Source organism: Sceloporus occidentalis, unplaced genomic scaffold (genome assembly GCF_023333645.1).
Source record: "Sceloporus occidentalis isolate IW3139 unplaced genomic scaffold, rSceOcc1.0.p SCAF_84, whole genome shotgun sequence".
Classification (NCBI taxonomy): Eukaryota; Metazoa; Chordata; class Lepidosauria; order Squamata; family Phrynosomatidae; genus Sceloporus; species Sceloporus occidentalis.
The window spans coordinates 1,764,522-1,784,010 of NW_028317064.1; the positions used below are offsets into that span (position 1 = coordinate 1,764,522).

General features: G+C 39.6%; 1 protein-coding gene across 5 annotated transcripts in view; it reads left to right on the forward strand.

Annotated features, from left to right (window-relative positions):
- Nucleotides 1-649: 649 nt before the first annotated feature.
- LOC149285097 (catenin alpha-2) overlaps nt 650-19,489 on the forward strand; it is a 581,118-nt gene continuing 562,278 nt past the window's right edge. For all 5 annotated transcript variants that reach the window (XM_089495822.1, XM_089495823.1, XM_089495824.1 and 2 more), the window contains exon 1: nt 650-751. In XM_089495822.1, the coding sequence (XP_089351948.1) occupies nt 650-751 (102 nt within the window). The remainder of the gene's footprint in view (nt 752-19,489) is intronic.

The following is a 19,489-nucleotide window of genomic DNA, read 5'->3' on the forward strand; positions in this document are numbered from 1 at the left end:
TATTTTCTCACTCTATTATGGTGTTCTAGGCTTTGCGGTATAGTTATAATATAAATCCTATGAAGTATGTGCTCACTGTATTATGGTGTTATAGGCTCTGTGGAACATTAATAATCGAAATTCTATGTTAAGCACTGTACTAATATTGTAATGTTCTAGGTTATGCTACATAGTTGTAATATAAATTCTGTGTGACATATTTTCTGTACTGATATCATGGTGTTCTAGGTACTGCAATAATTTCTGTATGCGTTCTCCATGAAGTTTTTTGTTGCTGAACTTGTATGGTGTTCTTGTCAATGTGTCATACTTATTGTGTACATTCTATGCAAAATCTTTTGCCACAGAGTCTTATTTGTATGCAGTGTGCTTGTCAAAGGCTTAGTATCATGTCCCATGAGCCCACCAAGCGTTGATATGAATAACACAAAGTGTTTTTGGAATCTGAATGTGATGAGTATTATGAAGGGCATGTGAATAATATTTTTGGAAATTCTTCTATCTCTTCCTATGGAATGGAATATAAAACTGGAGACCATAAATGATGAATGAAGCTTATTGAAAGAGACTATCTTATTGTATTCGCTTGTTTCGTGTGAAATAGTTTTCCAATCACTAATAGCAAAATATTTCTTTACATTTTAGAAACATGACTTCTGCAACTTCACCGATCATTCTGAAATGGGACCCAAAAAGCTTGGAAATAAGGACTCTTACCGTGGAGAGCCTCTTGGAGCCTCTTGTCAGCCAGGTAAGAAGATGTATGGGAATAACTACAGAATAACTAAAAATATTGCGGTTCTGGATATCTTATGTGTTTTGGAAACAAGGGGATTGCGTTGGTCGAATGTCAATGAAGACAGTACCCCCGCCAGCATCTGTAAACCGAGGGCCTACAGGCACTTTATATAGATCAGCTCTATATGTGCGATGTAACTCTCTATACGTACAATGCCCTTCCTACTGTGAATGGATTAGTACAATATCGCCTATACACTTCCCAACTAATAATGTGGCTAGCACAATGTATAGGTTAAATTTGCACCTGTGCGTAGTGCAGGAATTCCATTGTTTCATGTCATGTCCACTTGGAATGTGTCAATACTAATTAACCCCAACCAAGGGCTCCCAATGGTCTATCGCTCTAGTGAAATCATTTGTGAAGCTAAATCTTCCTTTTTTGTTCTTAATATTCTAAATATTTTATGTTTGTCAGTATCCACAGATTATAGCAGTTTTTAGTGAATGACGCTAACAGATTTTTCTCATGAATCTGTTTCTGAAGCATCTCATGTCTTGTATCTTTGTGGCTCTATTTCCTGTGATCTCTATTTTCAGAAATGTATTTTATTTTCAAATATTTTATTTCCTCCTTTTTTTGACAGTAAAACAAGTACAATTATAGCAAACTATCAAGCTGATTCATATCCCCCCCCCCCCCAAAAAAAAACCCAGCTGGGATCATTGATATTTCAGAATTAAATTTCACGCATCTTCATAAAAGACGTATGTTTACACGCTTCATCTGTTGCCAAATGAATTGATATTTGTCCTCGTGCGTTACAAGAACACCTGTTTTCCCTTCAGGATATAAAATTAACCAAAGCGAGAACCTTTTCAAAGTTTTTTTTATGGTCTGCTTCGAGGATGTTGAGCGGATATTATGGGATGTTTCTTATTGCATGATATGTGGATATTGTATATATCACAAGGTGTAATTACATCACTGACCACAAGGTGCTGCTGAATATTAACTCTGAATTTGTGGTTGGATCCTTTGAGTGCTTCTTCAATGGTTATCCGTGAAGTCCTCGTAGCTCGATTTATTGGTGGTTATAGAGCGGGAGAAATTATTTAATGGACGTTAACTGCGTGTCCTATACGTTAGCGACTTGATTGGACCCATACGCCATAAACATTGTCACCTGTCGAGTTCTCACACTCCGAAGTGGTATCCGAGGTTCTAACCCTCAACCTTCCAAACCTCCAATGGACACATTTACAGCTAATGGGTTTAGACCCTTCTGTTCTCTGATGCTCCTCACCTGTTTCTGTATGTCCTCTGGTCATGCTATATACTAATTATGTCTTGATGGCGCTATATAAAACAATGAATAATAATACTGATGCTTTCATATCCAAGATGCTGTAGATTTGTTAAGGTTCTAGACCCGTACATTAGGAAACTGAAATGATTACAGACAATAAATGAAACATTCTTTACATTTTAAATTGTGTGGCTGCTTATAGCCTGCTTTTTAATTGCTTAGTAATCCGGTGGATTGTAGCTGGTGTTTGCTCTTAAATATTTAATGAGAATATATTCCCTGCACGGGTTCCGAGCTGCTTATTTCCACAGGCGGCTATGATTTTATGTGATATGATATGTTCTAGTACAGATCTACGTGTTTCTATGAGCTAGGATATATATATATATATATATATATTATAAAATTATATTAAATTTAAGTGGAAGGGTTTCCATCACCTTTTACCCACCATAATTTATGTAATGGTATTTCTAAGCTACCCCAAGCCTCAACTATTAAGCCAGTATCACAACCTCATGCTGACGAGTCCCATGCAGGACGAAACAGCTGTCCATGAGCGGTGATCTGGCTATTGTACCTCTTCCCGAGTTTTGTCTAAAGGCTGTCTTGTACAGCGGGCAATTACTTTCAAGGGATCCATGTATAAAGTGGATATAGAGGCAAAATAGTTGTTAACCTTATTTGCATATGCCTACCCAGAATCCAATTCGGCATACCTAATTTGCTCCACTTAATACTTTTTTTAATATCTAAATACAACGTTAGAATTGTTTTTTCTTACTATGGCTGGAACAGAAATATAAATTTGTAAATATCTGCCTCATTAATAATCTAGAAATGCTTAATTGGCTTGTGAAACAAAAGCTGGAACTGATAGGCTGTTGCCGTAGAAGCTGAATAAGCTTCTTAATAGCGTCTGTGGTTCTGGTGGGTAGACCATCAGAAGAAAGCATAAAGTGACAGATCTGCTTCATGGCTTAGCAGGCTATCGACCCCAATTATTTTGTGAAATTGCTCGTTTAAAGAAATCTCTGACTTTGTTCATCTGGATAAAAGTGAAACGCTAAGTAAAAAAAAAGTATCATAAGAAATAACTGAGATTGAGGAGTTTGCAGTATTTTCTTTCATTATGTTAAAGTAGAACCATAGCGTTACCAATCACTCGCTCTAACCCCATCGCTATAGAATCTTAGATAATTAACATTTAACAGGAAATGATCTACATCAATTAATAATAATAATTTAAGATGTGGGTATTTACAGGCAATGCATGTATCGTATATCCGTGTGATATGTTTGTGTCTGTGCGTGTTCTGTATCATTTAACAAACACACCGTCTATTAAGACATGATAATCTCTATTGACAAGGGAGGCTAAATTAAGCAGGTCATATTGGAGAACTGCTACACAAGCCCGATTCCTGGCACCGCCGACGCTATTATCTTTACCACGATTCTTCACAGTGATTAACCTTCTCATTGCTGGAAAGGAATCAGACCCAGGGGGTATAATACCCCCAGAAACCCGTTCCACTTTTGGCTTAGAGTCTAATGTGGAGTCTCAGGGTTTCTGCTCCAATCTCAGGGTCTCGGGGTGAAAGGGCAGATTTTCGGGGAGGTCACACAGTCCGGAGCTGCCTGGTAGCACATAGGACTCCTAATTAGTGGTCATATCCCTGCTTAATTACTGGTGACTCAATTAAGGGTTTATTTTGATGAGTTGATGCAAATAAATCTGCCCGATCCATTAAAGGGTTAATAATGAAAGAGTCTCCTGGTCAGCTTATTTTATTAAGTTATCAGGTATGGCCACGGGAAGCAAAAACTACAAAATGACCAAAAAACCTTTTTGGAGCATGTAAAGTGTACCTGGTCAGGTTCATTGTTGTGATTTTTTTTTTTTTTTTAGGGTAAGTTTACTTATTATATTTTTTTTGATATTTAAACATTAGACTTGAGAGGGAGAAAAGCTCCCGAAAGCTTATCATTCCAAAATTCTGTTAGTCCAATAAAAAAAAAGGTATCATCACAAGATACTTTATTTAATCTGTTATTTGATATTGACACCACAGGAGCCACGTGCCTATCCCATACTGTATTAGCCTCTACCACTTCTGCTGGGAGGCTGTTCCACTTATCTACCACCTTCTCAGTAAGCATGGGCAGTTAGGGTATCCTTTTATAGGTATATCATATATGTGTAATCTGTATGATCTAACAGGTCATCGCTGCGTGTTTAAAAGGCGCTTCCATGGCAACCCGTATGAAAGTGATAATATACAGAGAAACCGAAAAGCACGTTATATATAATATGCTAATGTTCTAAATAACATTATTACATTTTGGAAATTGTACCAAAGCCTGACATTTAAAGTATGGCAATTTTATGTGAATAGATCCTGTGCTTTCAAAAGAGGAAAAGAAGCTTAAACGTCCATGTCTGGCTATAAAGACATAATAGCAGGAATTAATGGTATATAATACAATGGCGTTACCGCCGGCCTGACGGAACGCCTCGATACACAATACATTATAGAATAAAAGCTTAATCACGCTGCGGGGCCGACAAGAGAAAACTTATACCGGGATTAAAAGGAATTTATTGTACTAAACCCCATGAAGAAACCACGTCTGTCAAGAATCCAAGTCCCAAGAGGGTTCTTTTTGTTTTATGGATGGGCTCAATAGTGTGTGTGTGTGGGGGGGGGGTGTTTATGGGACCTATTATTTGCCTCTGGGCAGTAGCGTACCTAGCGGGGGGCGGTCCGCCCCGGGTGCCGCTCATCAGGGGGGTGCCATGGGCTAGGGTGACCACATGTCCCGGGTCCCCGGCAGCCTCGTCACACGGAGGAGAGAGAGGGGCGCCTAGCAACCTCTCGGTGCCCCTCAGTCTCCTTCGCGAGGCCTCTAACTTCTTTGGGGTGCCGGTATGTCATGCTGAGCGCCGAAATATGACGTCGTATTTCGGCGCTCACCAGTGAAGCAGCGGCAGAGCAGGAAGACGGGGGGGTAGATGGTGAGGAGGGAGGGAGGGGGGTAGATGGTAAGAATGAGTGAGACAATAAATGATTGTGTGATGTTTGAGCATTGGGGACCAAGATGACACAGGCAGGGTGTTTATGGGACAAAGATGGCACAGGCCGGGCTGTTTGGGGACAAAGTTGACTCTTGCTGGGCTGTTTGGGGACAAAGATGGTAAATCCTATGTGTGTAATCTGGGTGCTGCTCAGGTTCTATGCGGGCAGTGTGGACGCCAGGGCTGGCTTTGGGTTGTGTAACCTGTGATCTATGCCTGTAGTTTTATCTCTTGCTATGTTTCCATACATTATTATTGTGTACCTGCAAATACGGGATTTGTATGTCTGATTCTATGCCTCCAGTGCCGAGTTCACATGTGAACAATAGTAATAACAATAATATATATATATATATATATATAATAGGGCTGCAACTAACGATTATTTTAATAATCGATTAGTTGGCCGATTATTTTTTCGATTAATCGATTAATCGGATAAAAAAAAACAATATGCAAATTTTTTGTTTATTTAAAATTTAATGAACTGAATGTTAAAAAACAACTTAAAATTTACATTAACATTCTTATTTTGTTATGATGTAATAAAAAAACAATATTTTCAAAGTACAAAAACCCAAACACAATATTTATGAAACAAAATAACCCCAAACATTCTGAAAAGAGGTGGACTATTACTGTTCAAGAAACTTTGCCCCAGCCCTGGCACTTTGCACCCAGCACTTTGCACCCAGCACTTTGCACCCAGCCCTGGCACTTTGCACCCAGCACTTTGCCCCACCCCTGGCACTTTGCACCCGGCACTTTGCACCCGGCACTTTGCACCCAGCCCTGGCACTTTGCACCCAGCACTTTGCCCCAGCCCTGGCACTTTGCACCCAGCCCTGGCACTTTGCACCCAGCCCTGGCACTTTGCACCCAGCCCTGGCACTTTGCACCCAGCCCTTTGCACCCAGCACTTTGCCCCAGCCCTGGCACTTTGCACCCAGAACTTTGCACCCTGGCACTTTGCACCCAGCCCTGGCACTTTGCACCCAGCCCTTTGCACCCTGGCACTTTGCACCCAGCCCTGGCACTTTGCACCCAGCCCTTTGCACTGTGCCCCTGCACCCAGTCTCCAACTCTGCCCTGCACCCAGCCCTGCCCCCACATTCTGCCCTGCACCCACACTCACACCCTGCACCCACTCTGCCCTGCACCCAGTCTCCAACTCTGCCCTGCACCCAGTCTCCAACACTTCTATCATGCCAAGTCAGCTAGTACATGCTGGAATCTGGGTATGCCTGGGCATGATAGGAGTGTAATTGCTGTTAACAATTATATATATATATATATATATATATATATATATATATATATATATATATATATATATATATATATATATATATATATATATATATATATATATATATAATATTGTTGTTGAATTTTTTTGTCATATTTTGCTGTGTTACTTTAAATAAAAGTGTGAGATTTTTTTTATGGTGGGGGGTCATATTTGGTTTCGGACAGGTAAATGCTGGATCTTCGGTTTCAGTCCAGAATTTTCGTTTCGGTGCATCCCTAAGCCAGACAATGAAGTGGTAGGCCTACACCACATCAATGTTTGGCTTAGTATATAGTGATAGGAGTTATGCTGCACTATTATCAGTGTCTGGCTCAATGTATAGTGATAGGGATTATGTTGTACCACCGTCAATGTCTGCGCACATGTTCTAGGGTACAATTCGGTGAAAACCAACATACTACGCATGGAGGGAGCTTGTGGAGAGTTTATAATATATTCTTTATATTATATAGTACCTTAAATATACGTTCCCATACCCAATTATCTTGGACACTCACTAACAAGTCCTCCTCGTTTCCATAGTTCTTGATCAGTCTCAGCTGCTGTAGGTAATGATCAGGACTCCTTATGCAGAGTCTTTGATTTCTAGCTGATAGAAGCGTCTTGAACCCAATCCGTGTCTTGCCAAAAACCTTCGTCTATACATCAAGGAACTTTTGTGAGATTCGGCACCGATTGATATATTTCTGCGCCGGGCTTTTAAGAATGAACTTGGCCAGAAACACAACTTTTTTCCTTAATGTTAAATGAATGAGGGATCTTTTAATCAGTGTCTTACTTATAGACAAATAATAGGCTTGTTTGCTCTATTCTAGCTCGTATTGATCACCACGCAGTGAGAAATTTTAGATAGTAATCATTGATTGATGTATGTGATTCCTAAAGGTACAGTTCCACTTAAACAAAACATTCATTCTTTTTCTCTCTGGAATGTTAAGTTATGCACCTGAATCCTGCGGGAGCGGGGTCCTGACACAACCCCACTCCCAGACCATTTTCTGTAAATGGGGGTGGGGGTCCTTCGATGTTAGTGGGACAGTGGCGTCTCCAGCTTTCATATTTAGGGGGGGGCACAAGGGGGGCCAGGGACCAAAGTAGGGGGCCAATTCTAAAACGGTACATATACACTATATATATATATATATATATATATATATATATATATATATATATATATATATATATATATATATATATATATATATATATACACACACACACACACAGTGTGACCATCTAGCGAACTCTTTCATCTTTATTGTTTTTTTTCCCGGGCCGCCGCCATCTTGCTGATGGCGAAGATCACCGGCAGCTGCGGCTGTGACCGCTCTCCGGAGCGGTCACAGCCCATCCAGAGGTAAGTGTTTGGTGTCGCTGGATGCCTCCTGATCGAGGCATTCCAGCGACACCATTTAAGTTTAGGAGGCGATCGTTGATACAACGTATGGCGGCTGTTGACGCCCCGGGGAGGGGCCAGACATGGCCCCCGATGCCGATCTCGGCCTTGCTGAATGCCTCGACATTGAGGCATTACAGTAACGCCGTTTAAGCGAAGAAAGTGATCGTTAATCACTTTCTAAGCTTATTTAATTTTTTGACGGTTCAGGACCGTCAAAGGTCATTAAGCAACCGTTTTTCCATGACGGTCCTGAACCGGCAAAGGTCGTTAAGGGGTTAATAATATATTCAGATTGAAACAGAGTAAATAACACAAAACCTTTACTTTTCCTCTCACTGATTTCGAGGTCTAGAAAGTTTTGTCCTCTGAAGTGACCACAAAATCTGGATAACTAAAAATTACAAAGTTCTATTTAACCCTACAGCAAGTAATGTGCCAAGAAACAGGTGACCAAACACATATCAGGACAGGCTCTGCCACACTGACACCCAAACACATACACCAGGACAGGCTCTGCTGCCACATGGACCCCCACATCAGGATGGGATAACCTACTAATAGTATAAAAAACGCTTTCCACATTGCTTTGCTGTTTGTGTGTATTGCCCCTCTTGTGTATTTGTGCCCCCCCCAGCCACCCCCCTTTGTGCATTTTTGCAATACACCCTTGTGTATTGATTTATTTGATGCCCCCAGCCAGCCCCCCTCCCTTGTGTATTGATGCACCAACCCCTTGTACTGGTTAATATAATGGCCCCTATACCCATGTGTATTAACCCCCCCATTTGTGTATTGATATATGTGACATCCTTCTAACCACCCTGATGTGTAATTATGTCCCCAGCCACCATCTTTTTGTATTATTTAATTTTGCCAAGGCAGCCCCCCCTTGTTAATGTCCCTCCTTCTGTCACCTCCACTATTTATTTAAAATAAAATACTTTTTTTGCTGGCCTTCATTCTTCCACTTTAACACCGCTGCTCTTCTCCTTGTCACACAGTGACAAGCAAATGTTCCGGAAGAGCCCGCCCCCTTCAAAGGGGCGGGATGAAGAGCCTCAGTCAGTGATCGGCATGCCGGCAATCCGTTAAGCGGCCAGCGGAGGCGGTTTTTACAGCCACTTTGAAACTGTCAGCCGCATCGGCTGCAATTGGAGCTTGGTGTGCCGGCACAATGGGAAATGTCCTGGTTTACCGGCAGTGGGCCGGGTCATTAGTATAGCGTTTCGATTGGGGGGGCACACTGGGGGGCACAGCATAATGTAGGGGGGGGGGCATGGTCCCCTCTGGCCCCCCCCCGCCGACGCCACTGCAAGTGGGACCACCCACGGACATCAGCAAGTGGTCCTGGACTCATCCCTCAAGGGGGGCTTTGGGTAGCCGGAGCCTTCAAGTTCCCAGGTATGCCAATCAGCCTCCCCAGGGGCATAAAAATCTGCGTCTGAGATGTTATACCAAGAGCATTGGGCAAAAACCCTAAGAGTTTCCAGGTGCAGTGATTATTTATGATATATACTTTATTTATACATACATATTATACACACTGTATATAAAAAAAAAAAAAAAGTTTGCGCAAGACTTAATGACAATATATGTAAAGTGACGCATGCAAAAGACAAAGGAGATGAACAATTAGCTCGGAATGCTAATGACTGATGATGGAATCCCCCGCGGAGTGAGATACAGGCAGAAAACGTGGCACCCCTTGGTTATTACAGGAATTTGCATTTAAATTGCACGTAGACAGCCCTAAAACCCAGAAAATAATCATAAAAAAAAGAAACAAACATTTGTATTTATTAAGCAGAAACTTACCATATTTAAATAAAATACAGAAATGCAGAGTCCCCAAAAAACAAGAATTTTCAGGCTTTTTAACTCGAAGCAGGCAATAAACTTTCCTTTTTATTGGTGAAAAAATACAATAATAATATTCCACACTCTAAACAAAAACAAATTATGTTCCTGAGACTCCAGACGGAAATAATAAGCAGGAGTTTCGCTTTATGGGGTTTGTATAGGAGACCATTGTTTTTTTCTTTCCTCGCATGATCTAATTAATAGGAAAGAATGCATTAACTGTATTGATCCAAGAGATGATGGCGTCTTGAGTCAAAGTTGATACCTTTTCAGTATTGGAGCGAGGAGTGGGACGGGTCAGCACCCCACGTCCCGAAGGATTCGGGTGTTTACCCGCATAACCGGCGCTTCTCCTGACCTGCCAAGTGTCACTGTTTGGAAGGGCCAGTCTAAATTCGCACCCAAATTCTCCCGTCCTCTTTTGGTGTCCATTTTTTTTTCTTCTAAAAGCTTAGTATAAAAAGCCCTAAAATCTTCATTTTTTACAGAAACAGTTGATAAAAGATATATTTAGAAATTAAATTGTGTAGATTTATAAGTTTCTGGCTTATAAATCACTGCCCCTCACCCTCGTTCCTCTCCGTTTCACGTCTTGCGAGATCTGTTGCGCTGGTACTTGTAAGTCCATGCTGAGAATCCCTGCTCTGGTAGTCGGCGACCGTCTATTGACTAGTCAGGACACCTGGCCACGTGGCGGCTTTTCATCTTTAGTCTCCAAGCAGTGCCGGAATAAGACCCTCGGATGTCTCTAGTTACACACAAAGGATCCGCTTGTAACGCGAGGTCGAGACCCCGCTGAAGGGCAGCCTCCTTGAGCCTCCTCGTTAGTAGTAACCCGCCATGTGACATTGACAAGAGGAGGACAAGATAAATGGTGGATGATTTGCAGAATAAAAATGACATAAAATGACACAAGTTTGCTGTCAATCATTTAAGCATGCCGCAGTTTATTCAGAAAAGGGAAGTATTTTGAATAAATGCTTTATTATGACTATGTCTCTATCCCTTTAAGAAAGCGCTTGCCTGCTTGCTTGGAATGCTGCCTGCAAACAGTAGCAGTAGAAATTTAAAATAGAAATCTTTAAAAGTTGATAATAAACATAATTTTCCTCATCTGGGTTCTTTTTATGCCTTTTTAAGATTGTTTTGTGGTTATAAACAAAGAAATGCCCAAGGAAAATGTCACAAATCATTGAAAACTGGCACTCGAGCCTGGAATTTAATCTAAATGATTCCCGTTTTAATGGCCGACATACAGAGAACTGGATGACTTCCTACCCCGCTGATTTAACTAATAAAACCAACGCGACTCCACCTGCTTCGCAGAATTTTTCTACAGAATACGGCGGCTGATCGGCATTTCTGATAACTGATTATTTTTCTTGTTTATTTTTTCCCCCAAAATTCACATAATCGTACTAACACCGCTTATTTAAACACTCCAGCACTTTAATACTAATGATACCGGAGATGGCTCTATACATTTTCAAGATGCCCTCCTTGCTAATGCATGGGTGGATTCTGATGAAGCCCCTATATGCATTAACCCCTTCCCCTCCTCCCCAGCTTCTGCCACGTGCATCCATTGAGACCCTCCGATTTCACTGCTCTGGAGCTGCAGCTTCTCCAAAAAGGAGAGTTTTTAGTTATTTGTTTTTATTTTATTTGCAGGATTAATAAATGCGTATTAAACGAATATTTTTTTTATTTTTTTTTAGTCTTTAAAGCTGAAAAAAATTAATAGGGTTCTTTAAGAAAGCCATACGTTTATATTAAAAAGCCACTTATGCGGTATAGGTTCATCCTTGATCTGTTTATTAAAGCGTATAAATCATTACACACCATTTATATAAAGATCAGAGTTATTTACAGGATGGAAGTCAATAAAATTGATACAGCAGAGGAATATATTGGAAGTTGCAATGTGAACTGAGATTATCTATGAAGTTAATGACAATTCGGGTCAAATATTTCAAACCGTCAGATAATATTGATTCACTGTTATAATGCTCCGCTGGGCTGCGCATGATATGTCCGATACACAGAATCAAAAGGAAGTGTTTTGTTTTTTTTAAACTAATAATTGTTTGTTATTTTCTGCTCATTTAACTATATTCCAATAAATTGACTATTAACCCTTTTTTGGGGGGGGGGGTAGTATATATAAACTCAGAAAATTACTTGTTTCTTATTAATGTAAAATAAAGCAAAAAATTAATACATAGTGGCTTGTGAGATTTAAAACTAAATTCAAATGTTTTTTTAATTGGTTTTGATATTTTTACAAAGTGAAAAAAAAGTGATATTCAGCGCTTAAAATAAAAATGCCAGATATCTGGTGTAATGACACAACTTAAACAAGTATAATACCTTGGTGCTGCAGAACCAACACACTGACCACAAGTGTGTAAAAGATAATACATAAAAATACATATGTGCAGAAATTAAATACCGTATTTGCTCGATTATAAGACGAGGTTTTTTTCAAAGCAAATGCTCTGAAAAATACCCCTCGTCTTATAATCGAGGTCGTCTTCTAATCAGACCTCAAAATGTCGGCTGGGGCCAGGCTGCTTACCGGTGCTTTGGTCGCGAGCAGCAGGAGAACAGGAAGCTAGAAGTGTCGCATAACTCTGCCTCCCCCCTCCTTCCTCCGGGGGCAGGGCCAGAGAAATTGCTCGCACCCCCGGGCCCCTGGACCCCCGGAAAAAAAATAATAAAGATGAAAAGGTTCGCTAGACGGTCTCCAGACCCTCTAGAGAACTCTGGCTCCACTTGCAGGTTGAATACAGGTACTGCATTCAACCATGCAAGTCAATGGAGCCCAGCTTTCTAATCAGTGTGATTAGAAAAAATGAATTAAAAATAAAATAAAATTAATAATAATTAAAAAAAATAAAATAGTAAAAAACAAGTAAAATGTAAAAATAATTTCCCTCTGATGTCACTTCGGGGAACCTTCAAGTTGCAAAAAAAATTTAAAAATGTTTTAAAAAAGGCAAAAAAAATTTAAAATATATATATAAAAAGTATATTTTTGTGAGCAAGTCCTAAAATTAGCACATTAGCTTAAAACAATTCTCACATGGAAAGAGTTAAAATACTGGCATATTAAATGCCCATGGGGTGTCTACTTTAAAAAAAATGTATGATTTGATGGGGTAAATTTAATTGGCCGGATTCACAATGTCCCAATTAAAACTGGGGGGAAGGATGGCCACACATCTAATTTCCAATTAAAAAAATGCACACGTACCAAATGTGGCCTTTTAGTTCCCCCCAAAAATGACAAACCCATGCATGTGGGGTATCACTGTACTCAGGAGATGTTGCTGAACACATATTGGGGTGTCGTGTGACAGCGGCATATACCAGGAGCTGTAAATCCATACATAAAGTAGGTGTGTGTGGGAAAAATACACACACAAAAATACTACTGCAAACTTTGAAAAAATGCTGGTGGTAAAATGTGTGCATGCAAAGAGTTAAAATACCAGCATTTAAAATACCCTATGGTGTCTAGTTTTCAAAAATATGTGGTTTTGTTGGGCACACTAAAATGGCCCGGCTCAAAGATGTACCAAATAGGGCATGGGCAGTGGATCCCCAAATGCCAAAGTTCAACATTGAAAAATGTGCATGCCCCAAATGTGGCCCTTTTGCCCCCAAACAGCCAAGCAAAATCATTCATGTGGGGTATCACTGCGCTCATGAGATGTTGCTGAACACTTATTGGGGTGTTTTGTGATAGTGACATATACGAGAACTTTTTGATACCTGAAGTAAAATGTGTGTGACAAAACAAATGCAAAAAAATGACTACCACAAAGTTTGACAAAGACTGGTGGTAGATATGGTGCATGGAAAGAGTTAAAATACTAGCATTTGAAATATCCTGTGGTGTCTAGTTTTTAAAAATATATGGCTTTATTGGGCACACTGAAATGGCCCGGCTCAAAGATGTACCAAATAGGGCATGGGCAGTGGATCCCCAAATACCAAAGTTTAACATTGAAAATGCGCATGCCCCAAATGTGGCCCTTTTGCCCCCAAACAGCCAGGCAAAATCATTCATGTGAGGTATCGCTGTACTCAGGATATGTTGCTAAACACATATTGGGGTGTTTTATGATAGTGACATATACCAGAACCTGTTTATTCATACCTAAAGTAAAGTGTGTGAAAAAACAAATGCAAAAAAAATGACTACCATAAAGTTTGACAAAGGCTGATGGTAGAATTAGTGCTTGAAAAGGGTTAAAATACCAGCATTTGGAATACCCTGGGCTGTCTAGTTTTCAAAAAATATATGACTTGATGGGGTAAATTGCATTGGCCGGCTTCAAAGATACCTGAAATGGCACATGGGGGGAAGAATTACCAGATTTGGAAAAAATGGCTTTGAAATAGCAAAACGCTACCTGTACTTTTTGCCCTATAATGTGTAGAATAAAGCAAAAAAACATAAAAAGATTGGGTATTTCTAAACTCAGGACAAATAGTAGAATCTATTTAGCAGGTTTTTTCATTACCTTTTATAGATGAGTAAAAGATTTTTCAACTAAAAGTTAGAAAGTCATTTTTTTCTAAATTTTTCACCATATTTTATACTTTTTTTAATAGTAAATAATAAGATACAATCAAAACAATGTCATCTAAAGAAAGCCCTTCTTGTCCTGAAAAACACAATATCTAAACTTTAATCTCCAGTCTGTTCGTCTTTGGTGAAATTGCACTGACCAGTTCTTAGACCATGCTCTTGTTCCACCACAGCTTTGCTTCTTGACTTGAGGAACACTATGGAATTAATTTGCTACTCAGCATGGCTTTTCCAGGAATATTACATTCAGATGATATGTTGGACTGTGCTAGTTGGTGGCGCCTAATAGATGTTGACAACCAGTTTGAAACAACCAAGTGAGCACCTTAAATCAGTAGTCTATTAGGCGTATCATCTCATTTCAGTCTTAAGCCTAAAAACAGACATTAAACTTTGCAGCTTTCCCTTAGGAGAATCTTGAATTTGAATTCTAAACTTCATTCTGGAATGATTGAGAAATAGAATTTAATGGCAGATAAGAACAATTCGGCTCATCCGAGAGGGGTTTCAGATTCTGTGTTGAAATGCTAAGGTATTTTCTGGATTGTATTCCAAAAGGCACGTCCATTAGTCACGATCGGATATTCTCCCTCAGTTCATCAGTTGATCACTATTGATATTAATGATGAGGCATAGAAGAGGCCAACTTCATTTTCCTGACTACAGATATAGCAACATTTTTCTTTCACGTAAATGTTAACCATAGAACCCTATCCATTCATCACTGTATGAGATTAATTTACAAAGCGGTAGTGTTGATGAGAGGAATGCTTAAGTGGGATTCTCTTAATTAGCCGTTTTTTTAATACAAAAAAAAGCATGTTAGCTGTAGACAATATCGAATAAACGGCAACAGGCAACGCAACGAAGGTATAGAATAAGTAGAAAGAGCTCAGGAGAACTATAGTCACTTGGCAGATAAATGTCCCCCTAAGCAAAAAAAAAATCACGAAGAAACCATGAAGACGGTGCAGCCGCGAGGTGGGGTTCAACCAATACTGGTGTACCAGGTACTGGCCAAGCAGGGTGGGGGGCCAGTCTCTCTCGCTGGCCCCTTATTGGCTGGGACAATATGAGGAGCATAAGGCTGGTTGATAGGAGGAACATGGGTGGGAAATCCATGGCAACCCTGCATGGCGATGTTATATATACACACACACACCCTCCCTCATATATGTAACTACCATGGGGCAATAGGGGCAGCTGTCCCAAGGGCCACAAGGTGAGGGGTGCACTTTAGTTTCCTGGCAACAATACTCCTCACCACTCAGTTCCAGATGTCGCTACGATTTTAGCACAGCGTGGGACCTCTGACCCTAGGGGCCAGTAGCTCTATTTACAGCTCCGGTGCCCCCTACCTAGTTGTTTGCCTCCAATTAATGGGCTCAGCCAGGTGAAAGTTACCATATTCCTTTAAAAAACAATGGAAATGGGTTTAAGTCCATAAATACACATAAATTGTCATAATTCTGTAATTTCTACTGCCGTTTTTGTTGAATTGCATTAGTTCTGTACTATTTTATGTTTATACCACTCTTTTTCTTGCAAACTGAAATTTGCGATTAATTGTTACTATTTTAGCTTTTTTAGAGGAAAAATAGATTTAATTTGTAATTGCAGTTCCAGGAAGTATCAATGAATAATAGTTTCATAGCAGTAATATCTACTGTGTGGAAGGGCCCTTGTCATTAAAATTAATTACTTCACACAGTTATATGAAGAAATAAAGAAAAGAAAATGTGCTAGAATGAGAAGCCGGCTAATTGAATGCATGAAATGTAAAGCGGACCCCAGTAGAAATAATACTTCTTTAATAGCCCTGTACTTTGCATTTTAAATAACTATTATAAAGCCTGACTATCTAGAAACCCAGGCTGTCAACCTGGGTGCTGTCCAGCCGAAAAGTTTTCTCACTCGGAACATTTAAAGGTGCTGTTCCACCTACTCTGCTAAATTTAAGATTTTTTTTTGTAACTAAATGCCGCATTGGAAACATCATTCCTTGTAATGCCTTCCCAGAAATAATTCATAAATCATGTAAAATGTTGCCTCATTCCTATTCTTTGCCGGGAACGCTTAATTGTCACATGTCACCGATAGGTCATTGCCATTGCAACTGACAAAAAAACTTTTGAAACGGTTTATTTTTGAAGCGCAATTATTTTTTCCAAATGGAACAGCAACTTTAATATGGACTTTTATCTCCAAGTCCCGTTTGCTAGCCAGTTCTTTTGGTCCTCACACTCTGTGTTGCATCTCAAGATGCTTATTGTAAAATTGGATTGTCAAAATAGGAATATTTCAATATTTTTTGTATGAAGGTAGATATTTTTTGTAAGAAGGGTAAGTAATAAAGAAATATCTGGCTTGTTAAGGAATGAGCGCTCACAGCTCAGATTTAAACGTTTAGTGAGCGAAGCCCTTAATCTCTTTATAGAGGGCATTGTTCACAATTAAAGATCACCCTTCATCTCAGCAGATCAAAGTCAATAGCTGGGAAGGCAACTGAAAACAAAGTAATTAAAACTATTAAGGTAAGCAGAATAATAACATAATAATGTATCCGGCCTACAACATTCTGAGAATGGGGAAAGAAGATGTTTCACCAATAATGAAAATTTAGTTATAATGTTACAGATATCAATGAAGATATCAACCGGGTGAAAAAAAATATATAAAAAAAGAACAAAAAATATATTTAAAAATGAATGTTTCCATAAGGGATATTATTATTATTATATTTTATAAGCCACCTTGCTCACCTCTGAGTGGGTTTCCCAACGTTTGATTCTGGAGAAAACCATATGAGGCTGTCGAGACTGGGGAATTTTTTTTTTAGAAGCCATTTTCATATATCTTGTAGCCCTTTCCTTATAAGTGAAGTTTTAATGCCCATGAAAGGAGAATTAGATCCCCGACGATGTCCTGGTATGATGGCCCCTCGCCTTTTCCCGGCTATATCTGTGAAATAATTGCACACCTGGATAATGTGTGTGTGCGATGATACATATGCATATTAGATTATCACACAAACCGGAATAAGTAATGTTCATAAATATTTATCAACAAGACCCGGAGGAGGATGTTGTGAAACGTAATTCACTCCCAGAATTATCTGTCCAATTAATACATCTAAATGTGCTTCAGAAAATCAGATCCGTGTATTTTCTAGGCAGCGGCTAAGGGATGTCATTTAATGTAATACGGCGTGATGTGGAGAGGAGTTCAGTTCCCTTCCTGACTTAAATGGCCTCTGTACAAGGTGTTTGCATGGAAATTTTAATTGTTTTCACCAAAAGAAGTACAGTGAATCCCCTCTGTATGACAATTTATAATTATATCGGAAGACCGTCATCGTGTGTTGTATATATTGAAAGAAGAACGTTAGCCTACTGGCCTGTCTTTCAAATAGCACGCCAAAAAACATTTTAGCATCTATTCTTCCTACCCTTTTTCCTTTTTCGCTTCTCCTTAACCCCTTTTTCGCCTCTCCTTAACCCCTTTTTCGCCTCTCCTTAACCCCTTTTTCGCCTCTCCTTAACCCCTTTTTCGCCTCTCCTTAGCCCCCTTTTCGCCTCTCCTTAGCCCCTTTTTCGCCTCTCCTTAGCCCCCTTTTTTGCCTCTCCTTAGCCCCCTTTTTTGCCTCTCCTTGCCCCTTTTTTGCCTCTCCTTGCCCTTTTTTTGCCTCTCTTTGCCCCTTTTGAAAGACGAACATTAGTCTATTGGTCTGTCTTTCAAATAGCATGCCAAAAATAATTTCAGCTTCTATTCTTCATCCCCTCTTTCTTTTTCGCCTTTCCTCCCCTTTTTCTTTTTTGCCTTTACTCCCGTTTTGCTTTTCCGCCTCTCCTTCCCTTTTTTTTCCCCTTTCTTCATTGTCTCATTGAGGTTTGAATCTTTACATCAAGAAAGACAGACAGACTAGATGGGCCAAATGGGTCTTATTTGCTCATGCAAAAATTATCTTTCTTCACATTAATGCTTAGTAAAAATATTGTGATTCTTAAATGGAATTAATAAGGGCTTTAATGTTAATACCGCCGGAATACATTAGTTACATCTTTGAAAAGCAAGCATTTTCCCCCAAATATTACTGGGTGATTAATAACGCACATGGGGCCAATGGTAGAGATTCCGTGTTAATCTCTGAAGGCTCTAAGGGGTTTTGGAAGGACAAGCTCATTTTTATAACATATTATACATCTCTCTCAATATGTCTGCTAGAAATACGGATTTGTTCCGAACTGGTAAATCCAGGAGAAAAAACCCAACGTGATGTCATGAATCGTCTATTACAAAGAGAATTAAACGATTTGAGTAATACCAAACATTGTTCAAGCTGCAGGCGAGACATAAAAAAGTCTTTTCTATGATAAATTCTAAAAATATATTTTTTGGTTAGCAAGACTCTTGGAAATTGTATTTGGGAGCTGCTTAACTAATTATTATTTTAATAATTATTAAATATATATTTGGTGTATTTCATATTTAAATTATTATTAATATATATATATATATATATACCAAACACAAAAATTCAATATCTCACAAATGGGAAATCACAATAATAAGCATGATAGATAAGCATCCTCCCAGCAGAAGTGGTAGAGGCTAAAACAGAAGTTTAAGAACCCCTTAATGAAAAAGCTCGTACATGTACTAGCTCAAAATGCATTGTTTTCAATGGGTTTGGGACTGCCCATTGTCCTTAAGGGGTTAAACATGCATGGAATTGGAATTTTAGGACCTATCCCCGTGTCCCTTTTTTCTCCCCCGATTCCCCTCTTTTCTAGGAGCTCAGAATGTTTTCTGGGTATGAGGGTATCGCAGAGTTCAACAGCCCTAAAGGTTATAATAATGTGCGGAGGGGACAGAGGGGTTTATTCACTAAATGGAGATTTCACTGTTCATTACCAAGGCCCCCGTTCATGGTGAGTTTCTCCAGTGAGAACGGCTGTATGATGCATGTAAGGCGACTTCGTAAAAGCCAATGCAATCATACATTGACACAGTTCAGGATCTCCGGCCACCGGGTCCAGTCCTGACCAAATAGAGACTGTTGGCAACTATGCACATAGTGTAAAGCTTGTGTAAGGCTGTTCTGACATACAGTGCCTGGCACCACAGCAGTTAGGATACCGGCACATAAAGAATATTCCGATGGTCGCATTCCAGATGATCTAAGCCATCG